The sequence below is a fragment of the Ranitomeya imitator genome, chromosome 9 (assembly GCF_032444005.1).
Source record: "Ranitomeya imitator isolate aRanImi1 chromosome 9, aRanImi1.pri, whole genome shotgun sequence".
Lineage (NCBI taxonomy): Eukaryota > Metazoa > Chordata > Amphibia > Anura > Dendrobatidae > Ranitomeya > Ranitomeya imitator.
The window spans coordinates 55,793,533-55,818,805 of NC_091290.1; the positions used below are offsets into that span (position 1 = coordinate 55,793,533).

Sequence of the window (25,273 nt, forward strand, 5' to 3'; positions counted from 1 at the left end):
AAGAATTAGAGCTAATTTACAGTGCCTTCAGGAAAATTATGCAAAACTTAAAGGGAATCCTTCAGCCGGCTTTTGCTACATAATCAGAGAGCAGCATAATGTAGGGCAAGAAAGCCTGATTCCAGCGATGTGTCACTTGCTGGGCTGCATCTGTAGTTATTACAGAATACCTGTTTTCTCCACTGTAGATGTAGCAGAGCTTAGACTTCTGAGCTGTGTTTGGCCCCATGCCCACAAGCCTGATTGGCTGCTCCTTGTGTACACTGTACATTCCGATCAGTTAATCAGTGGTGGGGGCGGGGTTACACAAATTAGCCTGACTGCTGGTCAGTGTTCATCTCCTGCTGATAAAACACTAATTGTATTGAAACTACGACACACAGACCTATATTATTCTACTCTATGATTAAATAGAGAAAACCTGCTGACAGATTCCCTTTAAAGTTTTGGTCTATAATAGTTGAGCCCAACAACCTCCTCCTGCACTACCAATTAGTTATAACCTTGATGAGTTGAATCTCAATATCAACCCTAAACTTGATGGATCAGATTCAGAGATGAGCAATTTGATTCGCACTGCCCTGGTCCGGCCCTCCATGGCAGCCGGTCTTCACTTCTCTACCCCACATCTTCAGCCCAGCATTATGGACACCTCTGGTGCTTACTTGGCCCCGATATCGAGGTGAACATCTTGGACTTCTAGGCGTTAGAGCCACTCATGATGCCTAAAGTGATGACCGGCTGCCATGGAGGACCAGACCGGACGCAGGACCTGGTCAGCGAGAGTTGAGTTGCTCATCGGTAATCAGTTTGCTAATCGCTGATCATTAACCCTTTATCTGCTGGGTTGTTGGCGCTGTGCTACTGTATGGTGTCTAGAACTGACTTCTCCCTTCTTGTCCGTCCTCCTCCTGTCTCCTTTGCTTGCTCTGTGCCGGCAGTCCTCTCGCTCCATCTGGAACCTGCACTCTGACTTTCCGCAGACAGATTCGGCTCACTCTCCCTTTCTCTCTCTGTAGTCGGTATGTCTCTTGCTGGCTGATGCCATATTTGCTAGAATTCGGCGCCATACATTCATTTTACAGATCTCTCTTTTGTTTGTTTTTCACTTCTTCAGCTCAAGCCAGAACTTTGATACCACCCAGCTGAAGAGTTCCACCACACCTCCACTACGGGTCACAGAGGGCACAGGTGATCCACTGGGATCCAGTCTCTATTTCAATGCTGCCAGTCCATCTGTGTGGTCAGACTAATACCTGCGTATTTCTTCGTCTGCAGATTGGTGGCATAGCCGGAACCTTTCCATCATAATAGACCTCTGCCTGAATCCTCCATGCAGTACCTTCTGCTGCTCCAGTGCCCCGAGCTCCTCCACATCTCCAGCAGTTACAGTAGGAAAGACGGCTTCTCGAGTGGAGACTTCAATAACCGGTGAGATCCATAATAGACGAAACACTCACATGGCTGTGTCTGCCTGGTTACATGGCGTGTGTCCCATAGTGGGGGCCTAATACAGTATGTGCTATCCATACGAGCACAGGAATCGTGCATACACCAATATCACTATGCACGCCGTGACATCGGAGCAGGATCATAACCATTCAGTTGTCATGCACACAGTGATGTGACAGTATGGCTGCACAGGAATAATCCCTGTAATGATGCCGCAAAAGAGAGGGAAGCTACAATAGGGACCTGTTCAATTTCAAACACCCCTTTTCATCATCCAGGGTACTTTTTTAAAGGGCAACTATGCAGTGAATTTTCTATTGCAGAATTAAATGCAGAAAATCTAAAATCTCGCTCACCCTGCAGAGAACAAAAAAAGGGTAATATGTGTAGCAAATCTGCACTGTTTCTATAACCAAAATGTATTGTCCTTAGAAAAATCCCGCAGTGGACACAGCATGTACCCCTATAATCATCAGTAAATACAATTCAGGGGGGAGGAGCAATGGGCCCCATTATTTGTGCTACTGTTAGTTACACCCATGGTCTTCGCTCCTCGTCTTAACATTCCTGCCCTATTGTGCACTTTATTAACTGATCTGTTCATCCCCACCACAGACAACGCATCTGCTACCACTAACAGAAAGGCTAAATCCAGACTCCTAGACAAGAGTCGGAACCACCTCCAAACACCGGCGCGCCCCGTAAGCCCCCCTCCTCAATATACCCAGGGAAAAACCAAGCACAGTCCTAACAGCCTACCAGGACAGGACGTCCGGAACAGGCGAAACGTAGAAGAGGAGGACACTAGGTCAACCACGGTCTCTGACGTTACCTATGGAAATGGTGAGCGGTACCAAAAGATTATTACATGGTGTAGAAAAATGTGAATGTGAAAAACATCCAGAGACATTTACATTCTAGTTGTATGGGTTTCTGCCTTGTCTACAGGCTTCATCTGGTATCTCAACTTTAGCCTTGGAGATGACAATACCCCTTTAATGGCCAAGATCCTATCCCAATATGTAATAGGTGTAATAATATTAGCAAATACCTCTAAATAGACATGTAGTATAGTTTTTCTGATTCTCTACGTCTCTTTCCTCATTTGCAGGCACTGCAGGACCTTAGGTATCCATGGCTACGACCACTGATGAAGTGACAGCTAGTTGCTAGGGGTTGTAACCATGGATACCTAAGGTCCTGCAATGCCTGCACATGAGGAAAGAGACGTAGAAAAACAGAAAAACTACACTACATTTCTAATTGGAGGTATTTGGTAATATTATTATTATTACACCTACTACATATTGGGATAGGATCTTGGAGATGGGAATGTCCATTTAAAGGTACATTGCTTTATCTTTCTAAGTTGTGACTCATGTTACGTCACATCTTTTCCAGGATCTCGTGCTTCTCTTACTTCCATTCGGCTCCTGGAGACTGACACGCTCCTCACGGATCACTTATGTGCCTCCCCGGACACTTGCAGGTGATTTATGTGCTCCCATGTCACGTCCGTGTCTCCGACGGCACAAGACAACCACAGATTGTCACATTCAATGTCTTCTCTCTCCGCAGGGCAGGGAATTACACATACGTACTCCCATTACAGAAGTACAGCTCTTTATCGGGGCACATTACACTGGAGTTCAAGTAGGTGTCCTCACCCCAGACATGTCGTCTTCTGTGACTACGGGTCATTTGTAGTATTAAACTAAACTCTCTCCGTCTAGCGCCTCTACTCCCATATCAGTAAATCTGTGTGAAGCAACAGCTGGAAGAAACTGCGAGACGTCTGTGACCCGGGGATCATCTGAAATCCAGAGCTGCTCTAAGGTAGGGGTATAGCAAACCCGAAATGTATCACCTTTGTCCCAGTGAATAAGGCTGCATTCACACATCCATGTGGGGACTACCATAGGACCACCCTTGGCTGCAACTTTATTGCATCTCCGGCTTGAAAAAGGCCCATTTTGGGCCGAAACGTTGTTTGGTCTACCTCCCTTTTGTATCTCACGATGCGACTTTTAAGGATGGAATAACGGCTGTCTATTATTCTCTGGTGCCTTGGACTTTGTGGGGGTCTTACCGAGTTGGTGCGGAGTCCCCAATGGCTCATGAGAATTGTTCTCTGGACTAAGTATGTTACAAGAGGATCAATTTTTTTTCTCAACTATCATCCTAGTTGCTTCCGTTTTTTCTACCTTTTCTTTTTCAAGGAGGTGAAGTTTATATCCATAAATTCTTAATGTATCAGTTAAAAACGGAAGAAACTTGGATGGAAAACTGAAAGATGTCCCTCCTTGGTGTTTCAGCCATTTATTGGGATCCCCATAGACTTTGAAAAATTGATTCTTTTCCATAAAACAAACGAGGACAGGACATGTTCAGAGTCTCCCGGACTGGAGACATGGATCCATCTTTAAAACTGATGAGTGAATCTCTTTTGGGTCAATGTGCTGTCCGAGTTGGACGTGTAACACGGATGTGTGCATGCTGCCTTAGGGCTCATACACACGTCTGTTTTTCACGGATAGCACTCGTTCCTGTGACAGTTTATGGGGTTGTTCACATGTCACTTTTTTTTCTCAGACCAAGTGGGCTGTGCAAAATCACAGATGGCAATATTGGTCCAAGTGTTGGATGAAAATCATCAATGCAAGTTTATGTGTCCGTGAAAAAAAATCAGACCACACTCGGATGTCATCTGTGCTGTCTGGTTTCTGTTGAGTGATAGGATAAGTTGGAGACTTTTTTTTTTTCATCCCTGAAAAAAAACTGATGAAACCCAGTCTATTTTTCTCGTACGGCAAGAAAACTGGCGTCTGAATGAGGCTTTGGCCTCTGGCAAATCCAGTTCATTAAATTTCATAATAAAAACTGCACACCTTATATTAGAGGGGTTCTCCAGTTTAAAAAATATTGACGACCCCTCTCCTTAGTGTCGGTGGGTTCTGACTGCTGGCACCCCCACTCAGCATTTATAAACACCGGCCTGATGTAATCAGCAGCTCCATTCAATGGCCCAAATTCATCAATCTTCTCCAGAATTGTGGAGGATACTTGTCTGAAATGTTGCCCATGTTTGTGTGCACATAAATGTTGGAACGTCTGGTGATGCTCCGGCCTTCTCAGCCAGCTCCACACACCTTTTGAATAGTAGTCGGACTTTTGTGGAAAGGGGCAGCTGGCAAATTAATAATTTACGCCATAATGGAGAGCATTCATTGCTGTGGTGCACATCAGCTGGAAGATGTCCCAAACTCATGTTGCGGATACCACTTAATGAATTTGGCGTTTATGCCCCAGCTTTGGGGTCTCATCAGGGGAGTTTATTTGTCAGAGGGGATTCCTAAGAACCGCCTCCAATGGAAAGAAATGCATCAGGAGGGACCTTTTTATTAGGGTTTGAGCACTTTATTACGGTATATTGTGATGTATGTTTTGAGCTCAGGTTCTTTTACAATAGAAATATTTTAATAATCGATTAAAAGTTATTATATTGGTTGTGAAGAGATCTTTTTGCTGTATATTGTTAGTCCTTCATTATAAGCTGCTTTTATAAGTCATATGTCGGGTTCCTGACTGATGCGGGCTCTCAAGCCGAGCCTGCATCTTTCCTGGCTGAATTATTTAGCCATCATCTGCCACTAACAGCCGAGGGTGGAGCTCCACTCTGCCCAGAGCTATTAACCCGTTAAATGCCCCTGTCCATCTCTGACTGAGGCATGTAATGTGCACTGGCATGGGGACACATTGTTTTACATGCCCATCCGCGATATATATTTGCGGGATGCCGATGGGTTGCCATGACAGCTGGGGGTCTGCTGAACACCTCCGTGCTTGTCATGACTGTTCTCCTGTGAAAACCAGCCTGTGGCCGTTCATAGACTGTGATTTTCCCTATACATAGTAGTGATTATGCACTATACACAGCACAAGTGATCAGACGATCGCACTTTCAAGTCCCCTAAAAGGAGTAACAATTGCAGTGATATAAAGCATTTAAAAAAATAAGTAAAATACACATATTTGGTATTGGCGGGTTCATAAAGTCCGATTTATCAAAATATAAAATATGGTACATTAAATTCGATTGGTAAACTGTGAAGTGAGAATAAAAATTTACATCTCAGAACTGTTTTTTTTTTTTCGTCGTCTCAACATTGCAATAAAATGCAATTGGAAGCGATCAAACCATTGTATCTACCCCAAAATGGTATCAATAAAAACATCAGTTCAGGGCACCAAAAAATAAGCCCTCACACAGCCCCAAATCCCGAAAATGGAAAATGTTACGGGTCTCGGAAAATGGTGACACAATGATCTTTATTTTATTTTTTTTTACAAATTTACCATTTTTTTTCCAACACTTAAATGAAAAACCAAACAAAACTGTACGTTTGCTATTTGCATAATGGAACTGACCTAGAGAATGATATCGCGTTGTCAGGTTTATTGTATAATGACCATTGTAAGTTAAAAAAAACAAAAACAATTGTGAAATTCCACTTTTTTTTTTTACATTTCAATGCACTTGGATTTTTTTCCCCACTTTCCAATGCATTATGTCTTCATCTGGCTGCCACTTACAGCAGCTGGGACCTCAACCTTCATTGTCTATAGAACTGCTGGAGAAGGTGGAATTCAGCACTTTATAGTAATGCCATAGACAATAAATGAGGTAAAAAAAAAGTGCACCCCTGCTGAAATCACTACTGTGTTACGCAGATCCCTTTTTTCGGGACCCCCAAAGATCAGCACGTTAATACTAGTAATTTACCCTTGATTCATATCATGGTGACCCATCTGATGGCAGGAAAAGAAAACTGTCATGCGGAGATTAATTTGCAGCCAGCTCCAGACATATCCGGTGATATACGGATCCTATAATGTGATTTTAAATTAAAAAAAACTAAGTAGCCAGGAAACATGAGGGGACTGTGCTTTATGGTGAGATTAATAATGCCTCCAGTCCAGTGTCCGTTACCTGGGACTTGTGGTGCTGTAATGAATTACCTGTAGTTCTTCCCACTGTATGGTCACCGTGTCATGGTCTCTACACCAGGTCTCAGGAGTCTGTGCCGCACCAGCCCCATCAACACATCACCTGTGGTCTCTCCAGCTGTCTCCCGCCCAGGATTTCTCATTCCATCTTCAAGTGTCTCCTCCGGTGAGTGATCCGCTGTCCTGGATCTGTGTCTTCCGCTCATATACCGTATACTTATGCCCATATAACATACCGCCATACATGTCCACACTCTGGAACACTTTTTTTTTTTTAGTTTAGTTGTGAGGACAGGTTCACAATTCTGTGCCAATTCTTAAAAGAATCCCCTAAACTTAGGGGAAAATGCTGTCCCATCTGCCTGCATGTTACAGCGCTCCTATTCATTACAACTGGCGTTTTCATGCACAAGTCAATGGTGGGCGTGCAGGAATAAGATGCACCAAATTCGTTAAGAGGCGCACGCCGCTAACATTTGGCGCATCTCCAATCTGCTTAGCAAGCTCTGAACTATAGCATGTCGATGGTGGACTGCTTGATCAATCAGACTGGTTCATTTAGAAGACAACCTGTCACCAGGTCACGTGGATTCAGGTTTTTTTTTATTCTACCATACAGGTCCAGAGATAGACATTTAAATTTTGTGTTCATGGTGTTTACTAGAGTAAAAGCAGTCTCTTTACCTGCAACAGGTCCTCTGTAGTGATGAGGGAACGTGCCTGGATAAGGTATTATCTGAGCATGCTCTGGTGCTAAACGAGTGACTAAATCCCTGCAGCTCTTAGACCAGTGTTCCCCAACTCCGGTCCTCAAGAGCCACCAACAGGTCATGTTTTCGGGATTTCCTTAGTATTGCACAGGTGATGGAATTATTGTCAGTGCAGGTGATGCAATTATCACCTGTGCAATACCAAGAAAATACTAAAAGCATGACCTGTTGGTGGCTCTTGAGGACTGAACTTGGGGAACACTGTAGACAGTCCAACACATGCAGGGATGGCCTGTTTGTTATGCCATCCCTGCATGTGTTGCAGCTGTTGAACAGCCGTGAGACATGCAGACGCGGGGACTAAAACATTACTCTAGCACTCCATTGGCAGCAGAGCATGCATGCTCATCAGTAGTCCTCTGTAAGCAAGATCCTGATTCCCTGCAGCCTCCACTAGAGGGCGCTTACTGCACACTATGTAGACATAAAACTCCATTATCCCCTCTAGTAGATGCCGGAGGACACATTTTAAATTATAATATTACAAAATGTGAAAACTGGTCACTGCAGAACACAGGACCTAAAACATGGTGCACACGAATGTTTAAGAGCATCTCAAATTATAACCCACGTCCACACGCCCTTTTAGAGCAACATCAAAGTAATAGATCAGCACATTCAGCAACATGACATGTACAAGTTCCAGTGGCGGAATAGTGGTAACATGTAAGCAGTATCAATGGCATGCTGATATGCATTACTGTTATATTCTTGCTTGCGCTGGCCTATTGGGCATATGGATGTCAGATCGGAATCCCAAACTTTGGGACCTCTGTCTATCACATACAATGGAAAGCTACCTTGTAAACATGGCTACTGTTCTGGCAGATCTGAGCCCATCTGGGACTTCCCCGTATCGTCAGCCTCACCCTCTTCTAATTGTAGCGGTATAATGTGCTTCCTTTAGGCCCTTTCGGCATATGCATCTACTGCTCGTTAAAGGGATTCTCATAGGGTTGCAGAAGTGTAAAATATTGAATGGAGCCATTGTTCTCCTTTCCCGGGTGCAGTGCTGCCTCTCCACCGCTGGTGCAGTCTTTGTTGATCGCCTGCATTGGTGACGTCACATCTACAGAACTGTTGTAGCCAATCAATGAGTTCAGGACACACTGCTACTTTTGATAGCATGATTTGCTGAGCTCAGTGATTGGTTGCAGCGGTTTCGAACACTGTAGATGTAACATCACTGCTACAGGTCATCAATAAGAACTGGTGGAGAGGTAGCACTGGACCCACAGAAGGTGAGAAACCGCAGTTTGCCATAGGGTCACCAAAACTATGGTACGATGAAGCTTGAAAAGTAACAACCCCTTTTAGAAATCTTGACCAGTGTCTCTTTCTCTCATAGGGCGCATCAACCTGTTATGACGCGACTGTGGATTCTTCAGAAGTTACAGACTATTATTTTAATTTTTACCGACTCTGCAACTGAAGCGCTCATTGGTCAGCTGGGAAATGTCCCCCATTCACGTGGATACAGACCATGTGTCCTCCCTTTGCCCCTTCCTCCCCCAGACTGCAGGCAGCCACGGGGCAATCCTACCCGTCACTGGATGTGCAACACTGGACCAAACCAAGTAGCACTGGATCCTAATGGGACCAACTGGAAATCTTAAGGCATTCACACTGGAGACACAGGGAACTATCCCCAAGCCAGAAACATGGGATTTCTTATTCAAGGAGGAGGAAATGAATGGCTGAAGATGGGTGCAGATTCTTCTCCATCCTAATGATTTTCTGTATGTTTATTATTACGATTCTGTTACAAATCTTCCACCTAATATTGACCATCCCCATACTTAATCGAAGTTACCGGGACGGCGTCCTCAGTCCTTCGTACTGGCGCAATCTGAACTGTTAGATGCTGCCACTAAGCCCGAGGCCGCTGCAAGTTACTGAAAACTGGAACAGATTTTGCGTCTTATTGTATTTTGTGTGATTTTTTTTTTCTCGTTTTGTGTTTTGTATTTAATTCCCTAACCACAGAAGTGCACTTAATCTTAACAAGACAGTTGAGGACCAAAGTCCGCCCTTTTAAAGGGGCATCCGAAAAAAAAAAAAAAAGCCTGATGGTGAGGCAGCACACCAAAGACTGAGCACCCAGCGTGCGTTTGCTGTCCAAAGAGATGCATTGGGGACTTTAAGAAGACCTAAAAACTGGACCCCTTAAAAAAAAATTCTCCTTTTTAAATCCTGTAAATATCCCCCCCTTTACATTAATTATAAGACACTAATCGCGTGTTAGCATTTTAACCCTTTCATTACACGGCATGTACTGTACCAAAAGTAGTGGAAGGGGTAAAATGGGATCTTTTGACTTACGAGCTCAAAACATTTTTAATATTTTTTTTTTTAAATGTCTGATTTGTATTTATATTTCTCTTCCTTTGACAGCACTGTTCTCCCCCATCTCTACCCTGGTCTGTGGGTCTGAAAAAAAAAAATATCCTGCAACGTATAAATACCACAATATAAATATCTGAGTAATGCTTTGTGCTGTTGTGTGACTGTACAAACACGGAGACGACAGGCGCTGGTGTATGTAATAATAAAGTGTTTTATTGTAAGTGGTGAGCAAGTCACCGTGAGAAAAATCTCCATTGCAGAAATGACAGTGCAACGACTGAGTGGACGCCGCCATCCACGGCCAGTACTGGTCCCCAGAGTGAAGGGAAAAAAGAAAAACCCAAACATTACCGCTCCAGCTAGAATCTGTAAAACAGAAAAAAAAAAACTGTCAGTAAGTGGCATCATACCGCTCTCATCTGCAGCCATCAGCTTATGATCCAGAGAGCCTCTATAGGAAAAAGACTGGATTATGGGCGCTGGCGCGTGTACAAAACCCCTGGTCATATATTAAAAAAAAAAACCCTGTAGTTAGTAAAGGGGGACACTCATATTTCATCTGTAGCTCAGCTGGACCAAGCATACAAGACAGCCCATGAATTTTATCCATTTCTCCTGTGGTGGTGGTGCTGTAGAGGAATTAAAGGGAATCTGTCACCTAAAGACACGTTATTTACCTGTAGATATAGGGGTCATTGAAATAGGACTAATTTACGGGTAATAATTAGTGATAAGTGAATAGCATTGTTGCTTGGGTCTCCCCTCAGGTGATCACCGAGTATTTCGGCCTGCTCGGAGATTTAGATTTTGTCAACGCAGCTGCACGATTTATGGCTGCTGGACAGCCTGAATACATGTGAGGATTCCCTAACAACCAGGCAACCCCCACATGTACTCAGGCTGGCTAGTAGCCGCAAATCCTGCAGCTGCGTGTCAAAAACTAAATTTCTGAGCACTAAACACTCCTGAGCAACGAGTATACTCACTCATCACTAATAATAATAATCTTTATTTATATAGCGCCAACATATTCCACAGTGCCTTACAGAGTAACTGGTGTTTCTATAAATAACAGGTTCCTTTAAAATACAAAAGAGTTACATTTCCCCACAATTATAGCTTATGTCCAAAAGTCACCTAAAAGTGGTGATCCACTACTTGGACAACCCTTTTTCAACCCAGATGTTTGCCCCTGGTAAAATAATAACACTTGTACTCACATCTGGTGCGGGCAGCGTTCCAGCACAGTTTCTCCCGGGGTTTGCGTGATATTAAGTCACGTGATCCCTTTGGCCAATCAGTGGCCACTTCACTCTCCCAAACTTTGGACTAATCGCTTACATCCAGAGGAAGCGAGAGCTACTGCAGCTCTTATCTCCTCCAGATATATGTGGTGAGAAGTGGCTGCTGATTGGCCAAAAGAATCACGTGACTTAATATCACGCAAGCCCCGGGAGAAACTGTGCTTGAACGCTGCCAGCACCAGAGGTGAGTACAAGTGTTATTTTACTGGGGGCAACTCCTTTTAATAAGTCATTGCAGTAAAAAGCATGGTCTATAGCAAACAACCTCAAACACACAGGCCCTGATCTCTCGTACGCCAGTCTTAACGATGACTGTGCAGGAATACGAAGCGCCAAATTCAGTAAGAGCCGCGTGCCACAATGACTTTGGCACAGCTTACCCGTGACGTGCTCCTCCATGTGCCAGAAATCTTACTCCCACCACAGACATCTCAGCCACATACAGGGAGATTTACTACAGTATAGCTACATTTTTTGTGCAATGGGTGAAATCCACAGTGGAAAAACGATTGCTGGTTGATTAGGTAGCCTCCCCGTCTACAACGGGGTAAGCGTGCATTCACACTTTTGTTTGAGAAGTCCAAAGTGGTGACGATTTTTTATTTTTTTTCCACAGCAGTCGGATCCACAGATCCATATACACATCTGTGAACAATGACGGATGGGCGAGATCTATGAAACTCAGCATTTCCTATACAGATGTGATGCGGAGGCTCAGAATAGCACATTACTCCGCGAGTCTGTGTGATATCCAATGAATCAATTGTCTGCAAATTAAGATACTGATTTGGCTTTTATCCTAAGTCATATTGCAGGACTCGTTAAAGGGTTGATTGTGACTTGTAGGATCGCTACTTCCAACAGGTGGCGCTATAGAGTTTACGTCCTCTTTTTCTCAGAAGAGGCAATTTGCATATTACATTGTGCAGGACACTGATGGCATATGGATGTGTGGACGCTTACAAGCAGTGCTGGAAGGGGAAGAAGCAATCCCTGCCTAGCCTACATTGCTCAGATACATTAAAGGGGTTGTATGGAGATGTCCCCTTTTTAGTTTCAGCAGCAGGTTTCTGGGGGTACACACTGGAGGGGCTATAGGAGTATGGTGCTTGTGATCTGTCTAGGACTCTGCATATGTACGATGTGGGGATAATGGGACGACCTGAATGCTCCATCTCTACAGCGAGCCTGATCCAGCAACCCATCCATCCAAGGCTGTGTGCACCAGACATCTGATACACTTGTGCCAACCCGCAGAGTCCAAGAGAAGGACACAAACGGGATCTGCCACTAGGCTTATTCTACCTCATCTGAAAGCAGCATAATGTAGCTGCAGGGACCCTGGTTCCAGCGATGTGTCACTTAGTTTACTGGGTGAAGCGGTTGTATCACAGAGTTCTTAGATGAAGCAGAGCTCAGAAAGCTGCCCACACCACAGCTCTTGTGTACATTGTATATTACCAGTGAGTTGTTTACTAGGGAGGAGCGAATAGCATTGTTACTCGGGTGGTCTCCGAGTATTTGTTAGTGCTCGAACATTTAGTTTTCTTCACCCCAGCTGCATGATTTACGGCTGCTGGACAGGCTGAATACATGTGAAGAATTCCCTAACAAAAAGGCATTCCTCACATGTACTCAGGCTGTCTAGCAGCCATAAATCATGCAGCTGGAGCGATGAAAACTAAATGTCTGAGCACTAACAAATACTCGAGACCCGAGCAACAATGCTATTCACTCATCACTATTGTTTATCAGTAGAGGGTGTGCGGTTGGACCACTTGGCACTGGGAAACTAGTCTGGGCAGTGATAATCTTGTGGTGATAAAACATTTGTTGTATGGAAACTACAGCACACAGCCTGCTAAGTGACACATCGCTGAAATCAGGCTCTTGGCCCCTTCTCATGCTGTCATCAGATTTCATAGCAATAAACTGCTGACAGATTCCCTTTAAGGACGAGTCAGTATTTTTTGTCCTGAAGCACACTTTTTGGTCATTTCCTGAGCGTTTGTTTTATCGCTGCTGACCACTGGTATTTTTTTCTAATGCTTTTCCAAAACTTTTGGATCTATTCTTTCTGACAGGAATTTTTTTTAAAAGTTTTATTACTCCATTCAGCAATGAAGAAATCACTAACTGAGGTGAAGACCCTGAGAAAACGCTCAAAAAAAGTCTGAGCGTCTTGACTATTCCCTCTGATAAAGCAGAGTGTCGTCCGTGTGCAATACACAAGAGAATGGTTGGGTCATGCTTTGCAAAAAAGAAAAAAAAAAAAAAAGCATGAACCGCACATCCCAAAATCATACGTTGATCTAAAGCCGCTAGGCAAAAATTAATATAACTGAATATGAGGTTTTCAGTTTAACATTCTGATCAGACTGTATGAAGCCCACTGCCCCGTCACGGCAAACCTCGTAGTGGGTCCTAACGCCCTGACCCTGGTTGGCTCAGTTGTTGTTTTTCTTGATGAGTCTTTGGAAACCTGAAGTGGTTAAAAGACGTCAAAAGCCTGAACATGTGAACAGCGAGTAGCTATGATACAGAAAGGCAGATGTTCATGGTTTTGAGCGTTTTCTGAGCATTTTTTTGGGGTGGGTTTCAGGGAGGACCTGCTTAAAAAAAGACTTTGTATGCACATACCCCAAGATAGATTAGTTGTGGCCTTTTTTGTGCTTCTTCTAATGTCACCATTAAAGGCTTATGGAAAAAAAATGGGAACAATATTCTCCGCTGTTACTCAACACGGTATGAAATAAGCCAGAGTCTCAGGGTCACCATCTTCTACTTACCACCATGGTCACACGTAAATCCCGACCCACAAGAGAAGAAACAAAACTCCAAATCCCATGAAGAGCGAGGCCACCAGTGAAATAAGGAGCTCCTTGTAAACGTCCCTTGTGTATTTGGTGGACGTCACCTCGTAGCTTTAGTAATCCATTAAGGAAGAGCAGCTTCTGAAGAGGACACTAGGACGCAGGACTTTCCACATAAAAGGTTCACTGTGTAAATCTACGATTTGGGGCAATACGTGGCTTCTAGCCTATTGCAGCTACAGGTGTATATGTTCGAGTCCTTGCGGCTGCATGATTCATGGCTGCTAGACAGCTGTAACACATGCAGGGATTTCCTGTTTGATAGACAACCACAACAATGTGTCACAGCTGTCTAACAGCCACGAATCATGCAGCCGCAGGGACTCAAACATAATATACGAGCACGTCCAAGATACTCAGATAACACCCAAGCATGCTCAGATAACACCTTATTCGAGCACTCTCACTCATCACTAACGTGCATGTTTCTTCATGCATCTGGAGCGTCAGACGAGTGGCGTGCGCCTCCGTGCACTGCGCCAGAAGTCTCACTCCTGTCAGGTATTGGAATGACATTTCCAGTGTACATACTGCTGCAGCTCTTCACGAGTTACACAAGCTTTGGTATCCCGCCCCGGTTACACCCATTTCAGCAGAGCAGGGAGAAACTGGGGTGAAGACCCCAAAAAGTCGCCTAAATTTTACAACTTTTCAAACATTTTGCTCCAGAAATCGGCACTAAAGCTATGATTTTTTGGACCCTACATTTTGGATAATCATTGATGCATGATCCCCTCCACTGGTGCAGAATGAATTAGACTGACACATGATGTGGACGATGTGGGCACACCGCCGGCACAGATACTGTGCCATTACCAGGACTTTATAGGCTTTTAAGCAGATTGTTGGAGGTGCACTACAAGGCCTCCTTCGGACCGCTGTATTTGGGGTCAGTGTGAGTAATGGACAGCCCCTGCACACACGCTGACCAATACTTATCCATGTGCAAGAGAACACAAGCGATTTTCCGCATTGAATGGATAAAACAAACAATTGCAGCACTATTCTATTTCTGCAGCCCAGAAGAGTGCATGAAATAGGAGGGCGTTCTGCACCCATCCACAGCCGCTGCAGATTTGAGAGAGATTTTGGGGTGAAATCATACACTGAAGAAAAGCTACAGACTGTACCTATGGATGCACACAGGTAAAAATGCAGCAGACTAAAGTAACAAGTCATGCAAATAAGAAACCTCATCTTTCAGCTGCATATTTTTTACTGACAAAAATAGACTGGTTGCGAATATTACTTTCTGGGGCAAAAAGGGTTTGCTGTAGATGTTCTTTTTTTCCTCCCTGAGTTCAATAGGTAAATCCTATTGTTGCAGGGTTACCTACATACCCAGAGAAACAAAATTGCAGGAGGGTATATTGGTTTCTTAAAATTAAAAAAAAAAAAAAATTTCCAAATATGTTGTATGTGAAACAATTGATACCTATCTGACAATTATAACATATCCTGTTAATATGGTATAAATGTTCAGAGTGCAAAAATGCACCAAATACATAAAAAAAATATGGAAATATATCAAATTTGACGCCAGCTTGTTGATAGTTCCCAGGCAGCAGGAGGAGGTATATGTTCCCAGTATGCCTTCGTTAACACTTGCGGTTGGATAGTCTGTCTCTTTTGTTTTTAGGAACAGAAACAAAAGTTATGCTGAAAATGAATCCTTTGCATTGGAAGCAGAGAGGCCCTGTGGACTATTATGGGGTCTGTCTGGGTTCTGTTGTGTCAGGTTTTTTTTTCATTCCAAACATATCCACATGATCATAGTCTCTGGAGCTCCTTTGCAACCTTTTGCAGTTATGCATAAATTCCTCTTACCTGTTCCTAAAAACAAAACTTTCCCGAATGCAGGTGTGAATATGGCCTTAAAAAAACAAGGAAAGTGCGATATTACATTTACATGTCAGGACTTTATAGCAAAATGCTGCCACATGCTGAGCCCCCTGTACTGTACAACAGACTTTCTCACATCGCTCCACTTTCTGACTTCCTTTGGAAGATAGTGTCATGCACAAAAGGGTCCTTGTTCTATCGGTCTGCAGTAAAAGGATACACGAAGAACCACGCCGTGAAAAACATTCCAATGGCCAGAAGCACGACTGTAAGGTGTGGAAACACGGCCGGATTCACCGGACTTGTATATCTGCTCATTGCTTCCAGCTCCTGGGGATAAAAAGATAAGAAAGTGATGAGACCAAGTAAATAAGACATGAACAGCAGCATGACATTGCCCAGTGCTGAAACACCCACGGAGATATGTCACGTGTAGCTAATAAGTGGGTACGGACGGCAGCTGGACAATCACAGGGGCTCATTCTCATAAGACACTTATAATAAATGGACATTTATCACCGGCACACAGGAGTCCCCAATTCACCCTCCGAGCAACAACCAAGGTGATAAGTTACTGGCGGTCTGACCACCAAGAACAAGCTCTTCAGCGAGGGTGCACATGCTCAGTATCCACCCCATTCATGGTCAATGAGACTGCCAGAAATAACAGAGGACAGACCTCTGCTTTCTCCCGCAAACCAACAGACGATGAATAAAGCAGAAGTCCAACATGAGCCCCCTTGCTCCATTCAGAGAGAGGCTGCAGAGTCCTGATATTAGGGTCACTGGGGCTTCCAGTCATGACCTCCATCTAGTATCCCCCCAGCCCCCATCCTTTGGTTAGGGGATAACTTGCTTTATTGGGATTATCTATTTAATAGAGATACCATTAAGTGTCCCTATCCTCATTAAGAACAGGTCTGTTTTAGTAAAAACTTGTATTCCCCAGAGGATCACCAAGTTGGATCAAGTTTCCTTGAAGCTCATCATTGCACTGCTCCAGTTTTTCATTCTCGAAATCTATCAAAGGGGTTGTCTCAAGTTTGTTAAATTGCAAAGTGCTTGTAAAAACAAGGATCGTTAACATTATAGTTTATATTTCGTGTTCCCACACAATCACTCATCGTTCAGTTTAGATCCGGCAGTGTTGCCCTGTGCAGGAGCACATCCCTTTTATATGTGGGAATGGTAACTCACAGTTAGTATATAAGCACAACGGATACAGTAACAGATACAGCAAACTGGGATCTGAAATTTAACTTTTAAAAACCATAATCTAAAAGAGTCACATAACAAAAAGTGCAAATGTGCCACAATAATGGACACAACAACCAGATTTGGTATCAAGAGAGATCCCCCCAAACTACTTGCTACAGGGTTAAATATAACATGTGGCCTCCTTAACCACAGGTACATATACCATTACTGAGACACTTTTTTCATTGACCCAGATAAGGATCAAAGATTGAACCTATAGTCAAGTGAATGCTGGAGCAGTGTTAATGCCAAGTCCATTCCTAGTACGTAGTAGCTATCAATATCCCCAGTGGATATACAGACTAGGCAGAAGTAGATATATAGACTAGGCAGGGGTACAGAGGTGATCTTTGAGCGTCAAAACTGGCTAAGGTAAATATAATTACCGTAGTTGTCATTGATGGCTTCATATAATAACCACATCAATCTCTAAAGCGGTTTTCACATTACAGGAGCAGAATACAGCAGATCCCTCAGTAAACACAATCACTGGCTCTATAACGGTGTTCACATTATAGGAACCAGTTACAACCAATCCCACAATCATTAGGCGCGGATATGGCGTATATGTAGAGAAAGTGCAGAGGAGGATCTGGTCCACCAATCCACAAAAAAATAGTAGGATGATATTTCAGAGGAATATAAATCATCCTATGGATACAATGAGCTTATTTTTGCTTCTATATGGTGCGGGCAGGGTTATACAGAGCTCAGCATTCAGAGATCTGCTACATCTGCAGCAGATAAAACAGGGATTGTATCAAAACTGCAGTAAGCAGCCCAGTAAGTTACACACCGCTGGAATCAGAGTCTCTGCTCAAACACCATGCTATCCTGAGATGGGCCAGAAAATACCTGGTGACAGATTCTCTTTAAGAGCCGTGCCTCCTTTACTTTCCCAACTGTCCACTGTGCAGGGAACTACAATGGGGCAGTATTACAGTTTCCTGCATATTTTGCAGTGATATGGAAATCTATAATAGCCATATTCTATTAGCAACACAACATTTTAAAAAGACTGGAAAAGTAAATGGTAGTAATGAAAAACAGCTGGGGGTGGATCAATTTTCAAGAAGTCATATGACTGTCTAACAAGGAGCATGTTAGAGAGGCAGAGCCTCCCCCAACAAAGATGGTTAGAGGCTCACAAATTTAACAACTGTGCGTGTGGAAAACCATAAAATTGCAAGGACTTTTGAAAATCCCACCATCTACAGCTTAGAATATTAAAAGAAAAGATTTAGAGATTCTGGAGAAGTCCTTGTGCACAAGGAACAAGGCTCACAGTAAATATTGGATGCTTGTGATTAAAAGCCCTCAGGCAGCACGGTATTAAAACCCGACACGATTTGGTGGTGTAAATATCTCCATGGTCCCAGGGATACTCCCAGAACTCATTGTCTGAACACAGAACACAAATGCAAGATAAAGGTAATCTGTAATGTCCCCAAACACCGTTTACAGTTATAGGGTTAATTTGCAGGCTAATAGGGTTACAGTGCTGTCCGGGTACCAAACAGAGCGAGGCTATCGGGAGGAAATCAACTTTATTTCTCCCTTCAGACTTTCCGTCATAGAGGCGCGGCCTCAGTTTCTGCTCACTATGCAGTGAGGCGCAGATGTGAGCCCACCCTGGCAGTTTGATTGACAACTCACTTTGCAGCACATCTGTGCAGTCAGCTGTCAATCAAACATTCTTCTTCTGATCTATGTGAATAAGATAGGACTATAAGGGTATGTGCAGATGATCACTAAACACTGTGGGTTGGACACTCTGTACTTGTGCAGCGGCCAGATGTTACAACGTAGTGGATGGGATTTTAAAGGGAACCTGTCACCCCCAAAATCGAAGGTGAGCTAAGCCCACCAGCATCAGGGGCTTATCTACAGCATTCTGGAATGCTGTAGATAAGCCCCCCCCCCCCGATGTATCCTGAAAGATGAGAAAGAGAGAGATTATACTCACCCAGGCGTGGGCGGTCCGGGGCCTCCCATCTTCTTTTACGATGACGTCCTCTTCTTGTCTTCACGCTGCGGCTCCGGCGCAGGTGTACTTTGTCTACCCTGTTGAGGGCAGAGCAAAGTACTGCAGTGTCCAGGTGCCGGGCCTCTCTGACCTTTCCTGACGCCTGCGCACTGCAGTACTTTGCTCTGTCCTCAACAGGGTAGACAAAGTACGCCTGCGCTGAAGCGTGAATACAAGAGGGCGTCATCGTAAGATGGGAAGCCCCGGACCGCGACACCTATTGGACCGGACCGCAGCGGGAACGCCGCTGGGTGAGTATAATTAACCCCTTTCTGCCATTAGACGTACTATTGCGTCCATGTGGGGTGGGCTTTACTTCCCAAGGACGCAATAGTACGTCATATGCGATCGGCAGCGCTCACGGGGGGAGCGCCGCCGATCGCGGCCGGGTGTCAGCTGTTTATCGCAGCTGACATCCGGCCCTATGTGCCAGGAGCGGTCACGGACCGCCCCCGGCACATTAACCCCCGGCACACCGCGATCAAAGATGATCGCGATGTGCCGGCGGTGCAGGGAAGCACCGCGCAGGGAGGGGGCTCCCTGCGGGCTTCCCTGAGCCCCCCGCAGCAACGCGATGTGATCGCGTTGCTGCGAGGGTCTCACCTCCCTCCCTGCTCCCTCCAGCCCCGGATCCAAGATGGCCGCGGATCCGGGTCCTGCAGGGAGGGAGGTGGCTTCACAGAGCCTGCTCAGAGCAGGCACTGTGAAGGCTGCAGCGCTGCATGTCAGATCAGTGATCTGACAGAGTGCTGTGCACACTGTCAGATCACTGATCTGTGATGTCCCCCCCTGGGACAAAGTAAAAAAGTAAAAAAAAAAAATTTAAAATGTGTAAAAAAAAATATTCCAAAATAATGAAAAAAAAATAAATAAAAATATTATTCCCATAAATACATTTCTTTATCTAAATAAAAAAAAAAACAATAAAAGTACACATATTTAGTATCGCCGCGTCCGTAACGGCCCGACCTATAAAACTGGCCCACTAGTTAACCCCTTCAGTAAACACCGTAAGAAAAAAAAAAAAAAAAACGAGGCAAAAAACAACGCTTTATTATCATACCGCCGAACAAAAAGTGGAATAACACGCGATCAAAAAGACAGATATAACTAACCATGGTACCGCTGAAAACGTCATCTTGTCCCGCAAAAAACGAGCCGCCATACAGCATCATCAGCAAAAAAATAAAAAAGTTATAGTCCTGAGAATAAAGCGATGCAAAAATAATTATTTTTTCTATAAAATAGTTTTTATCGTATAAAAGCGCCAAAACATAAAAAAATGATATAAATGAGGTGTCGCTGTAATCGTACTGACCCGAAGAATAAAACTGCTTCATCAATTTTACCAAATGCGGAACGGTATAAACGCCTCCCCCAAAAGAAATTCATGAATAGCTGGTTTTTGGTCATTCTGCCTCACAAAAATCGGAATAAAAAGCGATCAAAAAATGTCACGTGCCCGAAAATGTTACCAATAAAAACATCAACTCGTCCCGCAAAAAACAAGACCTCACATGACTCTGTGGACCAAAATATAGAAAAATTATAGCTCTCAAAATGTGGTAACGCAAAAAATATTTTTTGCAATAAAAAGCGTCTTTCAGTGTGTGACGGCTGCCAATCATAAAAATCCGCTAAAAAACCCGCTATAAAAGTAAATCAAACCCCCCTTCATCACCCCCTTAGTTAGGGAAAAATTAAAAAAATGTATTTATTTCCATTTTCCCATTAGGGCTAGGGTTAGAGTTAGGGCTAGGGTTAGGGCTAGGGTTAGGGCTAGGGTTAGGGCTAGGGTTAGGGCTAGGGTTAGGGCTAGGGCTACAGTTTGGGTTGGGGCTAAAGTTACAGTTAGGGTTTAGATTACATTTACGGTTGGGATTAGGGTTAGGGGTGTGTCAGGGTTAGAGGTGTGGTTAGGGTTACTGTTGGGATTAGGGTTAGGGATGTGTTTGGATTAGGGTTTCAGTTATAATTGGGGGGTTTCCACTGTTTAGGCACATCAGGGGCTCTCCAAACGCGACATGGCGTCCGATCTCAATTCCAGCCAATTCTGCGTTGAAAAAGTAAAACAGTGCTTCTTCCCTTCCGAGCTCTCCCGTGTGCCCAAACAGGGGTTTACCCCAACATATGGGGTATCAGCGTACTCAGGACAAATAGGACAACAACTTTTGGGGTCCAATTTCTCCTGCTACCCTTGGGAAAATACAAAACTCGGGGCTAAAACATATTTTTTGTGGGAAAAAAAAAAGATTTTTTATTTTCACGGCTCTGCGTTATAAACTGTAGTGAAACACTTGGGGGTTCAAAGTTCTCACAACACATCTAGATTAGTTCCCTGGGTTGTCTAGTTTCCAATATGGGGTCACTTGTGGGGGGTTTCTACTGTTTAGGTACATTAGGGGTTCTGCAAACGCAATGTGACGTCTGCAGACCATTCCATCTACGTCTGCATTCCAAATGGCGCTCCTTCCCTTCCGAGCTCTGCCATGCGCTCAAACGTTGGTTTCCCCCAACATACGGGGTATCAGCGTACTCAGGACAAATTGGACAACAACTTTTGGGGTCGAATTTCTCCTCTTACCCTCGGGAAAATACAAAACTGGGGGCTAAAAAATAATTTTGGGGGGAAAGATTTTTTTTTTTAATTTTCACGGCTCTGCGTTACAAACTGTAGTGAAACACTTGGGGGTTCAAAGCTATCACAACACATCTAGATGAGTTCCTTAGGGGGTCTAGTTTCCAAAATGGTGTCACTTGTGGGAGGTTTCTACTGTTTAGGTACATTAGGGGCTCTGCAAATGCAATGTGACACCTGCAGACCATTCCATCTAAGTCCTCATTCCAAATGGAGCTCCTTCCATTCCGAGCCCTCCCATGCGCCCAAACAGTGGTTCCCCCCCCACATATGGGGTATCAGCGCACTCAGGACAAATTGGACAACAAATTGTGGGGTCGAATTTCTCCTGTTACCCTCGGGAAAATACAAAACTGGGGGCTAAAAAATAATTTTTGTGGGAAAAAATTTTTGTTTTATTTTTACGGCTCTCCATTATAAACTTCTGTGAAGCCCTTGGTGGGTCAAAGCGTTCAGCACACATCTAGATAAGTTCCTAAGGGGGTCTACTTTCCAAAATGGTGTCACTTGTGGGGGGTTTCTACTGTTTAGGTACATTAGGGGCTCTGCAAACGCAATGTGACACCTGCAGACCATTCCATCTAAGTCTGCATTCAAATGGCACTCCTTCCCTTCTGAGCCCTCCCATGTGCCCAAACAGTGGTTCCCCCCACATATGGTGTATCATCGCACTCAGGACAAATTGGGCAACAAATTTTGGGGTCCAATTTCTCCTGTTACCCTCAGGAAAATACAAAACTGGGGGCTAAAAAAATAATTTTTGTGGGAAAAAAATTTTGTTTTATTTTTACGGCTCTGCATTATAAACTTCTGTGAAGCACTTGGTGGGTCAAAGTGCTCACCACACCTCTAGATAAGTTCCTTAGGGGGTCTACTTTCCAAAATGGTGTCATTTGTGGGGGGTTTCAATGTTTAGGCACATCAGTGGCTCTTCAAACGCAACATGGCGTCCCATCTCAATTCCTGTCAATTTTGCTTTGAAAAGTCAAACGGCGCTCCTTCCCTTCCGAGCTCTCCCATCCACCCAAACAGTGGTTTACCCCCACATATGGGGTATCAGCGTACTCAGGACAAATTGTACAACAACTTTTGGGGTCCAATTTCTTCTCTTACCCTTGGGAAAATAAAAAATTGGGGGCAAAAAGATAATTTTTGTGAAAAAATATGATTTTTTATTTTTACGGTTCTACATTATAAACTTCTGTGAAGCACTTGGTGGGTCAAAGTGCTCACCACACCTCTAGATAAGTTCCTTAGGGGGTCTACTTTCCAAAATGGTGTCACTTGTGGGGGGTTTCAATGTTTAGCCACATCAGGGGCTCTCCAAACGAAACATGGCGTCCCATCTCAATTCCAGTCAATTTTGCATTGAAAAGTCAAATGGCACTCCTTCGCTTCCGAGCTCTGCCATGCGCCCAAACAGTGGTTTACCCCCACATATGGGGTATCAGCGTACTCAGGACAAATTGTACAACAACTTTTGGGGTCCAATTTCTTCTCTTACCCTTGGGAAAATAAAAAATTGGGGGCAAAAAGATAATTTTTGTGAAAAAATATGATTTTTTATTTTTACGGTTCTACATTATAAACTTCTGTGAAGCACTTGGTGGGTCAAAGTGCTCACCACACCTCTAGATAAGTTCCTTAGGGGGTCTACTTTCCAAAATGGTGTCACTTGTGGGGGGTTTCAATGTTTAGCCACATCAGGGGCTCTCCAAACGAAACATGGCGTCCCATCTCAATTCCAGTCAATTTTGCATTGAAAAGTCAAATGGCACTCCTTCGCTTCCGAGCTCTGCCATGCGCCCAAACAGTGGTTTACCCCCACATGTGGGGTATTGGCATACTCAGGACAAATTGTACAACAATGTTTGGGGTCCATTTTCTCCTGTTACCCTTGGTAAAATAAAACAAATTGGAGCTGAATTAAATTTTTTGTGAAAAAAAGTTAAATGTTCATTTTTATTTAAACATTCAAAAAATTCCTGTGAAGCACCAGAAGGGTTAATAAACTTCTTGAATATGGTTTTGAGCACCTTGAGGGGTGTAGTTTTTAGAATGGTGTCACACTTGGGTATTTTCTATCATATAGACCCCTCAAAATGACTGCAAATGAGATGTGGTCCCTAAAATAAAATGGTGTTGTAGAAATGAGAAATTGCTGGTCAACTTTTAACCCTTATAACTCCCTAACAAAAAAAAATTTTGGTTCCAAAATTGTGCTGATGTAAAGTAGACATGTGGGAAATGTAACTTATTAAGTATTTTGTGTGACATATCTCTGTGATTTAATTGCATAAAAATTCAAAGTTGGAAAATTGCGAAATTTTCATAATTTTCGCCAAATTTCCGTTTTTTTCACAAATAAACGCAGGTACTATCAAATAATTTTTACCATTGTCATGAAGTACAATATGTCACGAGAAAACAATGTCAGAATCACCAGGATTCATTGAAGCGTTCCAGAGTTATAACCTCATAAAGGGACAGTGGTCAGAATTGTAAAAATTGGCACGGTGATTAACGTGCAAACCACCCTTGGGGGTAAAGGGGTTAAACCTATTTTTCTCATCTTTCAGGATACATCGGGGGCTTATCTACAGCATTACAGAATGCTGTAGATAAGCCCCTGATGCTGGTGGGCTTAGCTCACCTTTGATTTTGGGGGTGACAGGTTCCCTTTAAGAAGTCCCATGTCCACTATGCGTCCAGAGACCCCGGCGGATCACCTGTGCACCTGCGGAGACAGACATGTGGTGTGTCTCTCCAGACTGCAGCACGTCTACTTCTCTTGAGAAGGCTCGTAAACATCACCCACCTAATGTATTGGGCACGGTGATTCGGCTCTGTTCAGTGATCACACGCGGATTCACCTGCGTTCAATAGCAGCAGCGCTTTGGACACCGCGTAGATGTGCTGCTTCCAAAGCACTGCAATTCCTGATCACCTGCACCTACCCTACGATTTCTACACCATTGCGGTCTGTTCCTTCACATTTTACAGTGTCCGCACTCAGGATGGTGGAACGCCTTCTAATAATGCTCGGATTTTCTTGATACTTTCGTTTTGCATAATTTTTTCTTCATTATAAAGCAAGTATCAGCAGAGATAGCGCGGCCCATGTACAGTCTCCTCGGGTAAAGATCCCAGCTCAGACACTTGGTACCATCATCCCCCTGCCCACCCCCTAGACCAGCAGGGCATTGCCAGGCTGCACTCACACAGCTGCATCTTGTTACACTGTGTCAGCCAGCACCAGTCAGGGCTGTGCAGCCCTATGTAGCTGACAGGACTGACACACTGTAGCAAAGCTCTGCTGTGGGGAGTGCCGGCTCGGGAACACTTATAAAGAGAACACGTTTCCTCTCACTGACAGCAAGCAGTGGACATGACAGCTTATTCTTAAAAAAGGGTTGCAGATTATTTAAACTGCAAGATCCTCTCAAGGGGAAAAGTAGGACGTGATAATACGTCAGTGTCACACGCCACAGCCGTCCACCACACAACGGCCAGCAATACCGGCACACCTCAGCTCGTGACTAACACGATACCGCCGCTGCGGACAGATTCTTTCTCACCATTTCTTCGGTGACAGCGCTCCCGGTTCCGCCACGTCTCTTACAATCAAAAAGGTGTCAGAGGGCACAGCAAGGAACTATGGGAGCGCCGGAACACGTCACCTCAAGAACACGTGAGAAAATGTACCAATCAGGGAAGCCTTTTCAAAGAGCGACCAATCAGTGCGAGGCGCAAACTGT

General features: G+C 44.0%; 2 protein-coding genes across 5 annotated transcripts in view; one reads left to right on the forward strand and one right to left on the reverse strand.

Moving 5' to 3' along the window:
* MYRF (myelin regulatory factor) overlaps positions 1 to 9,278 on the forward strand; it is a 145,803-nt gene extending 136,525 nt beyond the window's left edge. For 2 of the 4 annotated variants that reach the window (XM_069739745.1, XM_069739746.1), the window contains exons 19-27: positions 942 to 1,022; positions 1,118 to 1,191; positions 1,279 to 1,431; positions 2,068 to 2,295; positions 2,854 to 2,941; positions 3,031 to 3,105; positions 3,186 to 3,288; positions 6,521 to 6,625; positions 8,578 to 9,278. In XM_069739745.1, the coding sequence (XP_069595846.1) occupies positions 942 to 1,022; positions 1,118 to 1,191; positions 1,279 to 1,431; positions 2,068 to 2,295; positions 2,854 to 2,941; positions 3,031 to 3,105; positions 3,186 to 3,288; positions 6,521 to 6,625; positions 8,578 to 8,661 (991 nt within the window). In that variant the 3' untranslated portion in view covers positions 8,662 to 9,278. The remainder of the gene's footprint in view (positions 1 to 941; positions 1,023 to 1,117; positions 1,192 to 1,278; positions 1,432 to 2,067; positions 2,296 to 2,853; positions 2,942 to 3,030; positions 3,106 to 3,185; positions 3,289 to 6,520; positions 6,626 to 8,577) is intronic. The other 2 variants (XM_069739747.1, XM_069739748.1) reach the window with 1 other exon arrangement.
* Positions 9,279 to 9,766: 488 nt separating this feature from the next.
* TMEM258 (transmembrane protein 258) lies at positions 9,767 to 25,196 on the reverse strand. The gene is made up of 4 exons (XM_069739749.1): positions 25,094 to 25,196; positions 15,815 to 15,924; positions 13,669 to 13,803; positions 9,767 to 9,941 (listed from the first exon to the last, which is right to left on the reverse strand). Exons 1-3 carry the CDS (start codon positions 25,094 to 25,096, stop codon positions 13,677 to 13,679), a joined length of 240 nt encoding a protein of 79 aa, XP_069595850.1. The 5' UTR covers positions 25,097 to 25,196; the 3' UTR covers positions 9,767 to 9,941; positions 13,669 to 13,676.
* Positions 25,197 to 25,273: the final 77 nt, after the last annotated feature.